The following is an 18,533-nucleotide window of genomic DNA, read 5'->3' on the forward strand; positions in this document are numbered from 1 at the left end:
TTCTTTACCACCTTGGCCTCTGTTGTCCCTCACATGAGCTTTAAATAAGTGATGACAGGGATGGCGTGGTGGCTTAGCAGGTAAAGCCCCCACCTGCAGTGTCAGCATCCCATATAGGTCCAGTCCTGGCTGCTCCACCTCCTATCCAACTCTAGCTATGGCCTGGGAAATTAGTGGAAGATGGCCCACGTCCTTGGGTACCTACGCCTGCATGGGAGACCTAGAGGAGGCTCCTGGCTCCTGGCTTCGGGTCAGAGCAGCTCTGGCCATTGCAGCCATTTGGGGAGTGAACCAGTGGATGGAGGGCCTCTCTCTTTGCCTCTGCCTCCTATAACTCTGCCTTTCAAATAAGAAATAAATAAATCTTCAAAAAAATCAGTGATGACATTGAGGCAGAATGTGAAATTTCCTCTCTTATTTGTAAGTAAAATATTTTCTGTGCCTTCTCTTTAAAAAAATTATACAAAGAACTGTACCTAAATCAGATACATACTCTCTGCTTACCAATAGAGATGGAAATGTCATTATTGTATTTTTTTACATTGACATGTGTTTAAAGTATCTGTTTCACTCTGAAGTTGACATTTTGATAGGAAAAAGAATCAAATCCTCTTGATGGACATGGCAACAATGCTAGTAGAGACAAGGTAAGAAAAAGAAATGGTGCATCTGAGAATCCACATCTTTAAAATGGAGTGGGGAGGGGACGGAAGAAGGGAGGAGCTATGTTGATGTCAGAGCCAGCATTGTGACTTGGTTGGTTAAGCCGCTGCTGGCAACCCTGATCAGAGTGCCAGTTTGAGTCCCAGCTGCTCCACTTTCAATCCAGCATTCCTGTTAATTCCCCTGGGAAGGAAATGGGAGGTGATGCAAGTATTGGGTCCCAGATACCCATAAGGGAGGTCAGAATAGAGTTCCTGTCTTCTGGCTTTGGCCTGGCCCAGAACTGGTTGTTGTAGTCATTTGTGGAGTGAACCAGTGGGTGCAAGATTTCTCCCCTCCATCTCTGTCACTCTGCCTTTCCAATAAATAAATCTCTAAACCACACATCATTTTTACAAACATTCTTTCTTTTTGGAATGTGAGGCAATAACTCAACAATGAGTGTCCCCAGCAGCGCCAGGGTATACTTTCACAATTCTGTGACCTGATTCTTAGGTCAGGATCTACAAAGCAGAAAGCAGATCCCTGAGACAGATGCAAACAAAATCCTCTTCCAAACTGAACAATCAAGACCTCAGTGGGAATTATTTACCAACTTTGAATATTATATTCATGTACTTCAAATAAAATACTAACAAGATAAAAATTATTTTGTAACTTGTACATGTCACCTACCTGGGGTATAACCCCAGGGTTCATAGTAAGATGGGAATACTCCAAGATGACAACCTCGCACGAACTCTTCATAATCCATGGGTAATAAGGGGCTGGTGGAAGAAAGAAACTCTGGGTGTAAGATCACCTGAAATAACAAAAAGGAAAATTCTAATGAGAAAAAGAAAAAAGCAAACCCCAAAAAATGTCTACAATTTGGTTATTTAAAAATTATTTATGTAGGTTGTGTAGCACCACCTGAGGTGCTGGCATACCCATATGGGTGCCGGTTCAAGTCCCAGCTACTACTCTTCTTCTTCTTCTTCTTCTTTTTTAACAGGCAGAGTAGACAGTGAGCGAGAGAGAGACAGAGACAAAGGTCTTCCTTTTGCCATTGGTTCACTCTCCAATGGCCGCCGCAGCTGGCGCACTGCGGCCAGTGCACCACGCTGATCCGAAGGCAGGAGCCAGGTACTTCTCCTGGTCTCCCATAGGGTGCAGGGCCCAAGCACTTGGGCCATCCTCCTCTGCACTCCCGGGCCACAGCAGAGAGCTGGCCTGGAAGAGGGGCAACCGGGACAGAATCCGGTGCCCTGACCGGGACTAGAACCTGGTGTACTGGCGCTGCAGGTGGAGGATTAGTCTATTGAGCCATGGCGCCGGCCATCAGCTGCTACTCTTTTAATCCAGCTCTCCACTATGGCCTGGGAAAGCAGTAGAAGATGGCCCAATTCCTTGGGCCCCTGCAGCTGTGTGGGAGACCAGGAAGAAGCTTCTGGCTCCTGGCTTCAGATCAGCCCAGCTCTGGCCGTTGCAGCCATCTGGGGAGTGAACCAGCAGATGGAAGACCTCTCTCTCTGTCTCTCCCCCTATGTCTGTAACTCTATCTCACAAATAAATAAAATCTTTTAAAAAATTATTTATGTTCTTGATAGTTTGATAGAGGGAGAGACAGAGAGAGAGGGGGAGGGAGAGAGAGGGAGGGAGAGAGAGAGAGGGAGAGAGAGGGAGAGGGAGAGGGAGAGGAAGGGAGGGAGGGAGGGAGAGAGAGAGAGAGAGAGAGAGAGAGAGAGAGAGAGAGAGAGAGAGACTCTCATTCCCTGTTCACTCCCAAAATGCCTGCAGCAGCCAGGACTCTGCTGAGGCTGAAGCCAGGAGTCAAGAACTTGAGCTCAATCCAAGTCTCCCAAGTGGGTGGCAGCAACTCAATTATCCAAGCTGGAGGGAGAGGCAGGAGCTGGGAATTGAAATCAAGGTACACAGAAGTGGGACACAAACATCTCAACTAACAATGTAATCACTAGGTCAAATGTCTACCCCAATTTAACTATTTTAATGTTGTGTTCCATTCAGAGAGAGAGAGAGAGAGAAGCCTGGGTGCTGGGTGGTGTTTTCTCTTCTGTTATGCAGTCCTAACTTTTGCTCAGGTCCCAGGTCTCAGACTGGAGGTTGGAGGGTTGTCCGGCTCAACTTTGCTCTCATACTAAACTCCATTTCCTGTCTAGCCTTGATCTATATATAATAAAGGATATATTCGGTTCCCTAACTGAAGACTCCTGTCGTATCTGTCAATTTTTCCCTACTCAACCAGGACAGAAATTTCACTGCACTCTGGCTCTGACACCAGCTTCCCCCTCTGAGTGGACCTTTCTGGCCCTGCTAGGGCTCTGAAGTGATTCTCTTCCCTTCTGTGCACCCGCCCCAGTCTCCTGCAGATACCACCTGCTGTGGCTTCAGCTAACAGCTTTACATGGAGTTGCTCTAGAAGGAAAACAAAAGACAAAAGAAGGAAAGGACAAAAACTGTTTTTAGCAAGCATACTACACTTTTCCTTTCTGGAGTAAGCAAGCATTCTTCCTAAGAGATTACTTTGAAGAAAAACACTACCTTGGATATGTAACGATGATCATAACAACATTTGCATAGCTTTGTATATACTATAAATAATTTTCACATATGTTAACTCACTGAATTATAGCAACATTGTGTGATGTGTAGAATAGACAATCTCTTGATTTTAGACAGAAAGAAATTAAGGCATAAAAAGCCATGGAATTATTAATGCTACATTTATTTTATCACTTTACAATTGCATCATCTTCCAAGGATTAAAGTAAAAGATAATCTGAAGTCTTCGTTTTGATGGAATGGGGATGTTATAGGCATTAATTATATCTCAATATTCCACAAATAGAAGATCAGTTAAATTTAAAAGAAAAAAATGGAAAAATGTCCCAAGCCAGACTCTAAAAATAGTTTATTCAATCACAAGCATCACAAAATGGCAAAGTGGAAGTAGGTAAAATATTTTCCTCCACTGAGCATGTTTTGAATTCCTTTTCTGTAAAGGGCACTGCACACCAGAGAAAGAGACATTGTGAGAAACTGTATTTGAGCAATTGCAAATCAGCAACCTGTTGTCAGAGAACTTAGAAACATCGCGTCTACTTTGGCATTTCCAAACTTAGGAAATGCTGCATTCTCCAAAACCCATTTTGGAACAGAAAAACACCATGGCTCATTCCCTGTGCTCCCAGCCAAACAGAATGACAGCCCAACAGTCCAACAGCCTGACTAAAATAAGAAAACAGCTGCTCAGGGCCCTAAAACAGCCAATTGCAGGAACTTGGGGCTGTGGAAAGGATATTAGAGGCCAGGGAAAATTAGCGAGGGAATGAAACATGATCCATGATCCCGTAGGCTCAGCTGACAGCAGGCTCTACATCCACCGGAAAAACAAAACAAAATGAAAACAAAAATTTGCCCATTTTCCCATTTCTTTTTAATCCCACAGGGCAAGTAAGATCCCAGAAATTCTTTTACTTTCAAAGAGAGGGCAGACCAGCCTGAGACTTGAAATCTGTAGTCTGAACATTTCTCACCATACATGGTGCCAGGGCAGGATAAATGAGTAATACACCCAAGTTCAAACTGATCTGCAGCATTTGCTGAATCAAATGCTGATATTCATATTCAAAACCTGCCGCTCCATTGACAGAATTACAATCTACTCTAGAGTTGTATAAACAGACGGGAGATTCAATCGCTACTCGTATTAGCACAGGCAAATAATTCTGTTAATAAAATAAAATACCAAACTCTGAACTGATGCAAGTTTCCTGCCATGCCTCGCGTGTACATGAAATGTCAGGAACGTGCTGTCCTTTTATTTCTTCTGTGTGTATGTAGTTGCCTTATGACACTAGGAATTGGATATCTCACATGAGTTCAACTGTGAAATGTAACTTTCGTGAGATACATTTCTATCTCCATTCAGCCTATGTCAGCCAAGTGCTTGTATATCCTTGTGCCATTTCATCCACTTTTCCCTCAGCCTAGCAAACTGCTCTCATGTCATTTGCATAAGGAACTCCTGTTCATCTGTCAAATCCAGCTAACACGGCCTCTCTTTTATGAAACATCCCATCAGATCCTGCAGGCAGAGATAACTGCACTTTCTTCTAGTCTCAGAGAACTCTGTTCACATCTTTCTTCTGAAACTCTGAGGGGGCAGGTGTCTGGTCTACCAGTGAAGTGCCTGTGTTTCTTATCAGAGTGCCTGGATCTGACACCTGGCTCCAGCTTCTGACTCCAGCTTCCTGCTAATGCGTGAGGCAGCAGGTGATTGGGTTCCTGCCACTAATATGAGGGACCTGGATTAGGTTCCCAGCTCAGAGCATCTACTCTCACAAAATCGCTTCCACTTCTCTTCTACACGTCCTGATTGTTGTGGGCATTTGGAGAGTGAGTCAGCAGATAGGATCTCTCTCTCTCTCTCTCTCTCTCTGTATGTGTGTGTGTGTGTGCATGTGTGTGGTCTGCCTCCCTCCTTCCCTTCTCTCTCTCAAAAAAAAAAAATTGAAAAAAATTTAAATCAAAAAGGAAAATTATTGAGTATTCATCATGCATCTGATACTGGACTAAGCATTAATAAATGCGATTAGTTTATGCATTTACTATGTGCCAGGGACTGTGTTAAATACAACACCTATTCATGTTTAATCCTCACACTTTTATGCATAGGGAGTTATTTTGTCACGGTTTTACAGATGAGAAGACCGAGGACAATCAGATTAAGTGCTTTCACAAATTGGATCAGTAGCAGGGATTTAAAGCGAGACAGTGTGATCATGGTCTTTAAGGACTTAGCCTACTGCCTTCTTTGTAGATGCGGCAGCCTTGGAAAGAGAGCTCAGATTCCCTTCACAAGATCTTTGCAGAAGGATCTTGATGGACAACCTCAGCTGCTCTCGGCCTGGAACAGGTACAGGGACGAGTGTGAGTGCTGACCCATTTCTTTCTAGTGGTGATCCCATTAATGGGCACCTCTGGCTTGGCAAATTCCCCCATCTATTAATAGGAATCCCTATTAGAACCATCACTCTAAACTGCTCGTAGAATAAGGCACCCATCTGTCTGCCAGCTAAGATGTTTTTAGTACATGGAAGGCATACGTGAGGAAATGTTGCTAAATGCAGTGGAAAGCTGTATATAGTAACAGTAACATTAGTATATTTAAAATAAGTCCACAGTAACCAGTTACACACACACACACACACACAAATCGACATCTTTGTATTAAGGAAGGAAGCATTATCAAATGATTCGGAATCTGTATTAGCTATAGATTGTACTGTCAAAAACTATTTTTATTTTTGTGTGTTTGAAACATACAATATGCACAGAGTCTGACAGTTTCCATCTGCTGATTGACTCTCCAAATGCCTACCATGGCCCTGGCTGGGGGTGAAGCTGGGTGCCAGGAAACCAACCACTTGAGACTTCACTGCTGCCTCCCAGGGTCTGCATTAGCAGGAAGCTGGAGTCAGGAGCAGGAGCTGGATAAGACTATATATATACATATACATACATGGGACACCAACATTTTTTTTTTTTGACAAGCAGAGTGGACAGTAAGAGAGAGAGAGACAGAGAGAAAGGTCTTCCTTTTGCCGTTGGTTCACCCTCCAATGCCCGCAGCCGGCGCACTGCGGCCAGCGCACCGCGCTGATCTGAAGCCAGGAGCCAGGTGCTTCTCCTGGTCTCCCATGGGGTGCAGGGCCCAAACACTTGGGCCATCCTCCACTGCACTCCTGGGCCACAGCAGAGAACTGGCCTGGAAGAGGGGCAACCGGGACAGAATCCGGCGCCCCGACCAGGACTAGAACCCGGTGTACTGCGCCTCAAGGTGGAGGATTAGCCTATTGAGCCGTGGCGCCGGCCTGGGACACCAACATCTTAATCTCTAGGCCAATTGCCTGCCCCTTGCACCAGTATTTAATAATAGATGCCAGGCAGATATACAGAATATGACCCACACAATCAGGTAAATGTCAGAAAAAAAAAAAAACAGAAAACCACTGGAAAGTAAGTGGATTTCCTTATGTCTATTATTTCTTTTCACCTTTAAAGGTAAAAATTGTGAAGGATAGGTTTCCAGTAAACGACATGAGATTGAGATCAAATTAGTTCTGATACATTCTGGGGTCCAATGCAGATGAAAAATACAAAGGATGGTATTTGCTACATCTGTGATAAATAGATCCCTAGAGTCACAAGGATGTAGCTTGCTTACTGTAAGATTTGGGCTAGGTGAAAAAGTTTCAGAAATGCAAAAACAAATGAGAAAATAATAGTCACTTATAATTCTACGGCATTCAGCAACATATTGTGCATGTGTGTATGTGTAGGCACAAATGTATATATGAGTATGTGTGGATACTTGTGCATATGTGTGTATTTGAAATGCATGGGATAAAGTGGTATACAACATTTTATAAACTTGTTTATATTTAAACTCAGTACTATATACTATGTACTCTTCCTACCATTATGAAAATTTCTCCTATTTTTTCCTACTGTTTTTTCTCATCTAATTCTCTACTTCTTTTTTTCGTTTTCTATCTCTGTATTTTTCTCTTAAATCGTGAGGATTTCCAGGGTCCACACTCTTCTTCACTTATTCAGCCTCATATTTGAGGCCATTGGTTCCTATGGCTCTCTCTTTGTTTTCTAACTGCCTGTTACCCATCTCAATTTGTATATCTCATTTGCAACTCAAACTATCCAAAACTGAACTCTGTTTGTGACCTAGTCTTCAAATCAGCTTCTGCTATAGCCTTTCCAAAGCTTGTAGAAAACACTGGTTTGATAGCAAAACCAGGAGGCTACTCCCTTTGCCACCTCCCTCTTCCTCACTCCCATCATCTGTGGGTCATTCAGTCAGGTCATATCCACAGCAACCATTTCTCCTTTTGTTCTGTCCATTTCCTGCACTTTGGGCATCGCTTTGCTAAGGGGCCCTCAGCATCTCTCATCTGTGTTGTTGTAGCAAGTTCTTAATTTGTCTTCCTTTACCATGTTCACTTATGCCTACATCAAGCAGTAAACGGAAGATGAGAAATGAATTTTAAGCATAGAACTTTCTGTTCCGAGAAGTTTTGCAGAGAAGAATGAGAAAGAAGAAATATTTTAACATATCAAGGGAAAAAGAGTAAAGGAAAAGTTTACTCTGTAATGTGGAGAAATGTAAGGAACATTTGTAAATAGCAAAGGAAGGAGCTATAAGTAAAGGAATAAATCTACAATATCAGAGAGAGCAAACAGGGCAAGTTCCCTATTAATGTAGGAGACAATGAAATTGAAGAAAGCCTCAGAACTCAAAGGAAAATAAGAATAGGTCAAAATTTACATTGTATACCAGTGTGGCTGGACACTGAAATGGTTCATTACTCATTGAATTCTCAGGGCACTCTCCTGCTAAAAGTTAAAGAAAGAAGTGGAAGTAGGAAGTTTTGGAAAGTTTGATGAAAGCTTGTGGCGTGGAATGAGTAGAGTTAATTATCTGTTTACATGCCTACCACTGTTGCTAACACCTAGCACCATGTCTGTAATGCAGCCAATCTTCATAGATTTCATAGACACAAAGCTCCCCAGTGGCAGAAACCAGGTCTTAAATTCACATAAATACCCTCAGCAGTGGCCAGCACTATGGTGTAGTAGGTTAAGCCTTTGGCTGTGGCACCTGCATCCCATATGGGCGCTGGGTCTAGTTCTGGTTGCACTACTTCTGATCCAGCTCTCTGCTAATGGCCTGGGAAAGCAGTGGAAGATGCCCAAGTACTTGGGACCTTGCACCCACGAGGGAGACCTGGAAGAAGCTCCTGGCTCCTGGCTTTGGATTGGCCCAGCTGGGAAGTGACCCATCAGATGGAAGACCTCTCTCTCCGTCTTTCCTTCTCTCTCTCTCTGTCTCTAACTCTGCCTCTCAAATAAATAAATATTTTAAAAAAAAATACCCTCAGTAACCACCAACCCTGGGCCCTGTCATTGTAGAAACTCAAGAGTCAAAAGAATGACTCTCCCATAGAAAACTACAGAAAAATATTTTTAGTCATAGTCTTTAAAGTGGAGACTCATATTGTCTTCTTAAATTGAACGACAGAGAGAGAAAGAGAGAGAGAGTCCCCCCATCTGCTGGTTCGTGCCTCAAACATCCTTAGCAGCTAGGGATCAATCAGCCAAAAACCAGGAAAAAGCCAACAGAATTTATGTTAATATTAGATAGTCTACTATTAAATTAATTCTTAGATTATATTTACATTATTAAAAGTTAAGCAATTTCCCTGTCCTTATTGATGATTGCACAATGAAAATAAATGCTAGAATTCTAACTCAAAACCATGAATATGTGTTAGCTTTTAAGGATGATGCCAAAATATTCTTCATACTGCACTCAAGAAACAGAATCAGATTTCTTGGGAAATGTTTACAAGTATCTCAGGTTGGTGTTAAAAACAACAAAGGGAAGCTTCTGGTACCTGCACACACAAGGGATGAGTTTTACCTTGACCCTGTCTGGGCGGTTGTTGAAAAGCCCTATCCGTCTGATCGTGCTGAGGATGGGATCGGTGGAGTCATCAATCATGTTGTGAGTGGTCACCGGGGGCAAAGACTGCCTCTGAAGTCAGAGCGAGGAGAAAACATCAATTGTGCAAAGCACAAAAACGCAATACCACTTCCAACAACACAGCACTGGCATTTCATCTGACCTGTATGCCTTCGGCTTTTGAGATGACACTAATGATGATGACTGTGTGCCTGTATGGGTTCCGGAGCTTTGGCTTACTGTGCACACGTGAAGCTTCTGTTTTTCCTCCTGCAGCCACCATACGAAAGCCCTGGATTTCCCTACTGCGTGTGAGCCTTATTTGGAATGTGAAGGTGTCCTGAAATTTGCACTGGTTTCTTCTAGAGGGGCTGTGCTCCAGGACTTGAGGAGTCATTAAGACCACTCATGAAAAAACACACAAAGTGACTCCCACAAAGGGACTATGTAAGAATATCTTTTCTGTCAGTTCTAAATATTCCCAAATCGGCTCATGCCAATAAATCAAAATACTGAGTTATATGGATTTTGATAATTATAGGAAATGGTGGTCACCTTTTATTACCTGTGTTGAAAAGATGGCTCTTTTCATAATTGTTAGATCATCGCGATCCAAAATATTAGCCATGTCAGGAATTTCTCCTCTATGGGGAAAACAGAGTTGCTAATAAAAATGAAAACAGCTGGCACTAATTAATGGCTTCCTAAGTGCTAGACATATAGATTACATACTTTGTTTATTATTCGTTAAACAAATTAGTAATATAGGTTTCATATTTAAGTACATCTATTTAATATATATTGTGTGACTTTAAATCTCCCTCAGCTTCAGACTGACACATTAATCATAACAAGTTCTCCATCAAATTAGAAGTTGTCTGCGCACACAAATGTGCTCTCATCCATACATACTGTTTACAAGTGTTTGTCAAATGAAGAACACAACATTGCTCACGGCATATGCCAGATCTGAATGGGCTATTGATCATTTTATATCTAGAACAAAATAACTATATTGCAATGTCAAAATTGATCAGTTTAGTGAATGTTTGAAGAGTCAGTTATTCCAAGCACGTACCTTAATAATGAATTATAGAGTTTCTTTCCAAACTTTTCTTTCATGCAATGTACAGTGTCCCTGTTTGAAATAGAAAGGTCAATCATCTAAATGGTATAACTTTTACTCTGCTTGTCAAGACAGTGTTGTTGTTGCATCAACATTCTTTGAAGTTACAGGTCTTCTGTACAACCTCCTCTATTATTTTCCTATTTGACAATTTATCTTGGGTTAGAACATCCAAAAATTAGGCAACAAAATGCCCTGACAGCTCAGAGAACTTCAATTTTTATTTATTTCTTGATGATAATCAGGGAAGGCTAGAGGTAGAGGGTAAGGAACATAAATGGGTGGAGATATAAGTGTAACAAGATTGGGAATTAGTTGATTATTTCTGAGTATGGAATATGGAGTCATTTTACTAATCACTTTACTTTGGTATATGTTTTTAAATTTCCATAAGAGCTCTTTCTCTCTCTAAATTTTTAAAAACTAAAAGAAAGGATCTTGAATGTTTTCACCATAAAGGAAAGCTATGTGTTTGAGGATATAGATATGTTTACTCTAATTTAAACATTACACCATATATTATACATTATACCATATATATCATACATTATACCATATACATTTACATGTACACATGTATTAAGACATCACGTGGCATCCCATAAATATGTACAAATTGTATGCGTCAACTACAATAAAAAAAATAAAGTTTTTACACTTGATGCTTGGGAACATTCACAAGAAGTGAGATTACCATAGCTGTTTTCGCACTGCCTGTCCCTTCAGAGTTTCCACATTGAAGTTATTTGTCTTGGCAGGCATAATGAAAAACACCACCACCGTGACGTCACTCTTATGCATCTGACAAGGGATTAGAAAACAGCAGAGTCAACTACCAAAGATTAAAAGGCACGTGGTAGATGGACCAAAAGCTTTAAAAAGCAGTGTTTTAAAACATCATTAAATAAAAGAGAATACTTATTGGTGGTTCACAGATGAATTATTTTCATCTTCCTGAGATGTTTCTAAAACTGTTCATTTAAATCTGGCTTTTAATCAAGATTTATCAATTAACAGCTTGAAGGTTCAGACAAAAGGCTTTTTCATGGCATTGATCCTCCAAATTATATAACAATTGCTATTGATATCATGGTGCCTTCCCATGGCTAAAAAATAACTAACAGGTGAGCTTTCTACAAGGCCAAAATTAGTTCTTTAAAACTTCAGGGATGGTTGTTTGGCATTGAGGTTAAGTCACCACTTGGGACAGCCATAACCCATATTAGAGTACCTGGTTTGAATTTTGACTTCTCTGCCTCTAATTGCAGCTTCCTGCTGATGTGCACCCAGGGAAGTAGCAGGTGGTAGCTTAAACACCTGGGTCCCTGTTACCCACTTGAAAGGCACAGATTGAACTCCAGGTTCCTGGCTTCAGCCTGGCCAGCCCTAAATGTTGTAGGCATATGGAGAGCGAACCAGCAGATGGAAGATCTTTCTCCAACTGTCTGTCTCTGCCTTTCAAATAAAATGAACATCAGTAAAAAGAGAATATCTTTAAAAATCACTACTAAATAAAATTTTAGATTGAAAATTTAACCAAGAGTTAATTATGGTGTATTCATTTATTTTAGCTCATTCATGTTGATGTGAACAAATAGATAATTTACAGCTTTCTGCTACTTGTCCACTCTTATAGTGTGGTAGTATGGCTGTTAGCCCCCAGTGAAGGAATAAACGCATACCTAGCACTTTTGGTGTAGCAGGCACTGTACTGGTATGCTTTTTTTTTTAAAAAAAAAAAAGATTTATTTATTTGAAAGGCAGAGTTACAGAGGGGCAGAGGCAGAGAGAAAGAAAGAGAGTGAGAGAGAGAGAGAGAGATACAGAGACAGAGAAAAGGTCTTCCATCTGCTGGTTCACTCTCTAAATGGCCACAATGGCTAGAGCTACACCAATCCAAAGTCAGGAGCTTCTTCTGGGTCTCCCACATGAGTGCAGGGGCCCAAAGACTTGGGCCATCCTCTGCTGCTTTCCCAGGCCATAGCAGAGAGCTGGATTGGAAGTGGAGCAGCCAGGACTAGAACTAGTATGCATATGGGATACTGGCACTGCAGGTGGCAGCTTTACCAGCTGTGCCACAGTGCCCGCCCTGGTAGGCTTTAAATACATAATTTAACCCAATCATGTACGATAGATAGCATTATCCTCATTTTATTAACATCAAAAGAGAGGTATGAATGATTAAATACTTTTCCTTGAGTTCCTATAACAGGTTAGTGGCAGAGCTGGGATTTTAATTGGTGTTTTTCAATTCACAAATGTGTTTTCTTTTCCTGTAGAAGCTGTGGAACAGGAACTTTACCCCAAGAGTAGAAAACACACTGTCAAAGAATAAATGTACTTTGTGGAAAGAGAGCATCTCATTCTTGCTTTTCCAAGTGTGGTAACTCTCTCTCTCTCTCTCTCTCTCTCTATATATATATATATATATACACATACATATATATATATATATATATTTTAAAGTGATCTGTTTATTTGGAAGTAGAGTGACAGAGAGAGGTGGAGAGAGACAGATCTTCCATTCACTAGTTCCTTTTCCAAATGCCCACAATAGACAGGGATGGACCAGGGCAAAGCCGGGAGCTAGGAACTCCATGCAGGTCCCCCACGTGAGTGACAGGGGCCCAAGCACTTGAGCCATAATCCGCTGTCTCCCAGGATGCAGCAGCAGGAAGCTCTATTGGAAGCAGAGGAGCCAGGGCTCCACTGGCCTTTAATATGGGATGGGAGTGTGCCAAATGATGCCTTAATTCACTACCACAATTCTCAAACTGGTGATAGTCTCTGATGTATAATATAACAGCAAGAAATTTATTTCTTCACATCTAAAAACACAATGAATATTTAGTAACTGGATACATTTAATAATAATGGCACTAAACATACTCTGTACTGGATATAGTTGTGAATGCATTCATAGTCTGTTGAACAGATGCATACTAGGAAACATTATTCCAGAATAATCTTTATAGTCTTCAGTTCTATTGTTGACTTATGTTCTTATTGACATATAACTTACTTATTGAGATTTCAGAAAATCTTTCAACATACTTGATACAACATCTTCTCTAAGGAAAAGATTCTAAGTCCAAGAAACAATTTAACCACAGCATAGTACAGGGCTCAGGACAATATAGATTATCTTGGTATCTCACCAAGAGAATTTTTTTTTTTTTTTGGGGACAGGCAGAGTGGACAGTAGAGGGAGACAGAGAGAAAGGTCTTCCTTTTGCTGTTGGTTCACCCTCCAATGGCCGCCGAGGTAGGCGCGCTGCGGCCGGCGCACCACGCTGACCCGATGGCAGGAGCCAGGTGCTTATCCTGGTCTCCCATGGGGTGCAGGGCCCAAGGACTTGGGCCATCCTCCACTGCACTCCCTGGCCACAGCAGAGAGCTGGCCTGGAAGAGGGGCAACCGGGACAGGATCGGTGCCCCGACCGGGACTAGAACCCAGTGTGCCGGCGCCGCAAGGCGGAGGATTAGCCTACTGAGCCGCGGCGCCGGCCTCACCAAGAGAATTTTACACTGGTCTCCTGGGAGTATCTTCCAGATATTTATTCTGTATTTTTATGTACTGGGATTGGAATATAAGCTAATAATTTCAGCTAATAATTTGAACATGGTATCATTGTCTATAGCTACTTCAACTGCTAAATGTTTCTAATTACTGAATTAGTTGGAAAACTGAGCAAAAATGATTCCATATCATTGGGAGTAAGAATTTCCTTTTCCCGTCTGTATTTCCATATGGTGAGACATCTCTAAGTTGAACACTTTGAGTGCTCAGTCTCGGGGAGGAGGCAGGGCTGGGAGTTGGAAAGGAACCGAGACTGTGTCTGCCATGCCCAACAGAGAGCTGGGGTTGTGTTCTTGATCATGAGCCACTGCTTCTCTGAAGGCTTTACTCAACTGAGGGGGGCAACTATGACCAGAGCTGCCTGTGATGGGACAGTTTGAGTAACACCAAGGTTCCTCATTAATACATCTGTTTTCATATACCCAAGCCATTTCCTCTATTGCTGTTATAAATCCAAGCCAATCTTCATTGATTTAAAAAGATGATATTTTGCTCTTTATTTACTTGTGGATATTTATCTTTCAATTGGTTACAAACTCATGTAAGGGGAAATAATGTTATAATGGCTTCATAAGACCTGATACATATAATGTGACAAGCTTGAGTGTTAGAAAAATATACTTGAAAACATAGACCAATACATGTATGCAGGAAATAATAACTCCAGTATTTGAACTAGAAGGATTGAAGTCATTTTTAGAATAAGGTTATCATTTGAAGTCTTCAAAGTTGTATGTTCTCTTGAAAACTATTTGAGAAACAAGAAAATTCTGTACCTCCCATTGGAAGTCTTTCCCACAATAGCAATATATCATGTCATAAAAGTTTCTTACCCGCAGCAGGAAATTTAGCCTGGATAAGGATTCTAGGAAGATGTCTGCTCCTTTGTTTGAGAACTCATACCTTCCAGCGATGAAAAAAAATAAGGTCTTTTCAAGGTCAAAGTCGAGATGACTAAAACAAAACAAAACCGACTTGGATGAAATAAATCAACAGTAACAAAATGTATCCATGAATTCTGCTGAGGGAAAAGGAGGCCAGGAAGACAGACACTTATTCTAACAATCCTGTTTTCTTTCTACAAAGATCCTTAAAAATCACTTACTAATTTTTTTGAAGTGAAGGAAAGCATATGGGCCGGTATTTGGCTCTGTGGTTAAGATACAACTTGGGATGCTGTCATCTCACATTGGAGTGCCTGGCTTCAAGTTCTGCCTCCACTTTCATTCCAATTCCAGCTCCCTGCTAAAGTACACTCTGGGAGCCATCAGATGATGGCGCTAGGACTTGGGTCTCTGCCACCCATGTAGAGGATCCAAATGGAGTTATAGGCTCCTGACTTCAGCCTGGCCCAGCCTGGATGCTGTGGCTATTTGGGGAGTGAACCAGCAGATGGAATATCTCTCTCTCTCTCTTTTCTCTCTGCCCCTCCCTTTGAAATGAAAATACATACATACATACAAAATTTTTAAAAAGAAAAGAAAGCCATACCCATAGAAATGACCTCGAACAAAATCTTGGATCCTAGCTTTGTTCATGGCATGGAGATTTTGAAACTCATGTACTGCTGAAAATTTCTTAACATTCAATCCATTTGGAGTAATTACATCTGAAAACAAAACAAAATCATGAAAATTCCCCTTTGAGAGAGGGTACCATTGCAGAAGAAAACATACTTAAATAAATAAAGTTAGACAACCACTAACATTGCTAGTTTCTGACTACGATTTGATTTAAGATTCATAAAATCTCAGAACCTAGTCTCCTGGTTAAGGGAGGAAATCAGGAGAATCTGACTACAATACTAATGAGTAATGGGTACCATGAGGCAAAGCAGTGATACTATTATATCATTCATTTATTGATTTCTCACTGGGCACCACCCACGATTCTCAAGGGTTTATCATGCAACTCAGATACTCATTGCAACAACACAGAGCACGGGTACTCTTCCCTGCATTTTCAGGGACAGAGACTGAAGCACAGAGTATCAGTAACCGTGTCCAAGAACATGCAGGTGAGTGGAAGCAGAACCAAGAGAGTCTTCCTCGGGCCAGCACCATGGCTCACTTGGTTGATCTTCCGCCTGCAGCGCCAGCATCCCATATGGGAGCCAGGTTCTAGTCCTGGGTTGCTCCTCTTCCAGGCCAGCTCTCTGCTGTGGCCCAGGAAGGCAGTGGAGGATGGCCCAAGTGCTTGGGCCCCTGCACCTGCATGGGAGACCAGGAGGAGGCACCTGGCTCCTGGCTTCGGATCGGCGCAGCGCTGGCTGTAGCGGCCATTTGGGGAGTGAACCAATGGAAGGAAGACCTTTCTCTCTGTCTCTCTCTTTCACTGTCTAACTCTATATGTCAAATAAAAATAATAATTTTAAAAAAAGAGAGTCTTCCTCAAGTACTGTGTTCCTAATCACTGTATTATGGTACCTCTTGCCATCTTGGTTTGGCCAAGCGCGTGGGAAATCCTTTGGGAAAACGGAAAAACAGTCCCTTATTTCTGATTTCAATTCTTTAGAGTATTACATTTTAAAATTAATTTATTTTTATTTATTTCAAAGGCAGAGAGACAGAGACATCTCCCATCCACTGGTTTACCCCCCAAGTGTCTGCAATGGCTGGGGCTGAGCCAGATCAAAGCCAGGAGCTAGGAACTCAATCCAGGTCTCCCATGTGGATGGCAGCAACCCAACTACCTCAGCCATTACTGCTACCTCCTATCATGTGTATGAGAACGAAGCTGGGATTGGAAGCAGAGCTGTGATGGAACCCAGGTACTCTGACTTGGCATGGGGGAGTCTCAAGCTCTGTCTTGACCACCAGGCCAAATGTCCACCCCTCTAATTTCTATTTTTTTTATTCTAATATAACTGATATGTTCTTCTCAGGAGATTTGATTGCTTGGATACGTGGATATTCTTGGGTTTCCAGAATACGTCTTTATGACATGAAAGAAAGAGTATTCAGATAATGGGATGAGAACCACCTACCAAGTTGAACACATTTAATAGCAGTTTTAAAAAAAAGGCAAGGAGGCCGGCACCGTGGCTCACTAGGCTAATCCTCTGCCTTGCAGCGCCGGCACACCGGGTTCTAGTCCCGGTCGGGGCACCGATCCTGTCCCGGTTGCCCCTCTTCCAGGCCAGCTCTCTGCTGTGGCCTTGGAGTGCAGTAGAGGATGGCCCAGGTCCTTGGGCCCTGCACCCCATGGGAGACCAGGATAAGCACCTGGCTCCTCCCATCGGATCAGCGCGGTGCGCCGGCCGCAGCGCGCCTACCGCGGTGGCCATTGGAGGGTGAACCAACAGCAAAAGGAAGACCTTTCTCTCTCTCTCTCTCTCACTGTCCACTCTGCCTGTCAAAAAAAAAAAAAAAAGGCAAGGAAAAAGAAGTGATGTCAAAGAAGTTAGCAGGTGGCAGTGGAGATGTGAGCTACAATTATAATCACGTCACATCAGTTTGAAGGTGCTTTTAGTTAATGGGCATTCTCTTGAAATGGTTTCAGAAAATTAACACAGGTTTCTTGGTCACTTCTTAAGAAAAAAATATGCTTATGAATTTTTATTAAGTAATCAGGCATTTGCTATACAATTACTTCCCAGGATCCACCGGGGATTGGATACAGGACCCCCCACCCCAACCCCATAGATAACAAGATCTGAGGATGCTCACATTCCTTATACAAGTATAAAATGGCATGGTGTCTTCATATAGCATATGCACATCCTCCCATGTACTCTAACTCATCTCTAGACTACTTATAGTGCCTAATTCAAGGCAAATATCATGTGAATAGTTGCTCTAGTGTATTTTTTAGGGGATAATGACAAAGATGAAAAGCCATACATGTTCAGTACAGATATAATTTTTTTAGAATATTTTCTTTTTTTTAAAGATTTATTTATTTTATTTGGAAGGCAGAGTTACAGAGAGGCAGAGAGAGAGAGAGGTCTTTCCATCTGCTGGTTCACTCCCCAGGTGGCCACAACAGCTGGGGATGCACTGATCTGAAGCCCAGAGCCAGGAGCTTCTTCTGGGCCTCCCACGTGGGTACAAGGAACCAAGCACTTGGGCCACCTTCTACTGCTTTCCCAGGCCATAACAGAGAGCTGGATCAGAAGCGGAGCAGCTGGGACTCGAACCAGTGCCCATATGGGATGCCGGCACAGCAGGCAGTGGCTTTACCCGCTATGCTGCTATGCCGGCCCTAGAATATTTTCAATATAGGTTTTTAATCAGTGATGCAGAATCAATGAAGATTTTTTTTTTTTTTTTTTGACAGGCAGAGTGGATAGTGAGAGAGAGACAGAGAGAAAGGTCTTCCTTTTGCCGCTGGTTCACCCTCCAATGGCTGCTGCGGCCGGTGTACCGCACTGATCCGAAGCCAGGAGCCAGGTGCTTCTCCTGGTCTCCCATACGGGTGCAGGGCCCAAGGACTTGGGACATCCTCCACTGCCTTCCCGGGCCATAGCAGAGAGCTGGCCTGGAAGAGGGGCAACCGGGATAGAATCCGGCACCCCGACCGGGACTAGAACCCGGTGTGTCGGTGCCGCAAGGTGGAGGATTAGCCTATTAAGCCACAGTGCTGGCCAGAATCAATGAAGATGGAAGGCTGCATATATTCCT

At 42.3% G+C, this 18,533-nt stretch overlaps 1 protein-coding gene across 1 annotated transcript in view; it reads right to left on the bottom strand.

Annotated features, from left to right (window-relative positions):
- The window catches only part of GYS2 (glycogen synthase 2), a 65,063-nt gene that overhangs the window by 10,568 nt on the left and 35,962 nt on the right, over nt 1-18,533 (bottom strand). The window contains exons 6-12 of the mRNA XM_062194915.1: nt 15,403-15,520; nt 14,745-14,865; nt 11,026-11,132; nt 10,284-10,343; nt 9,771-9,849; nt 9,164-9,277; nt 1,339-1,465 (exon numbers count right to left, since the gene is read on the bottom strand). Of these exons, the coding sequence (XP_062050899.1) occupies nt 1,339-1,465; nt 9,164-9,277; nt 9,771-9,849; nt 10,284-10,343; nt 11,026-11,132; nt 14,745-14,865; nt 15,403-15,520 (726 nt within the window). The remainder of the gene's footprint in view (nt 1-1,338; nt 1,466-9,163; nt 9,278-9,770; nt 9,850-10,283; nt 10,344-11,025; nt 11,133-14,744; nt 14,866-15,402; nt 15,521-18,533) is intronic.

Source organism: Lepus europaeus, chromosome 6 (genome assembly GCF_033115175.1).
Source record: "Lepus europaeus isolate LE1 chromosome 6, mLepTim1.pri, whole genome shotgun sequence".
NCBI lineage: Eukaryota > Metazoa > Chordata > Mammalia > Lagomorpha > Leporidae > Lepus > Lepus europaeus.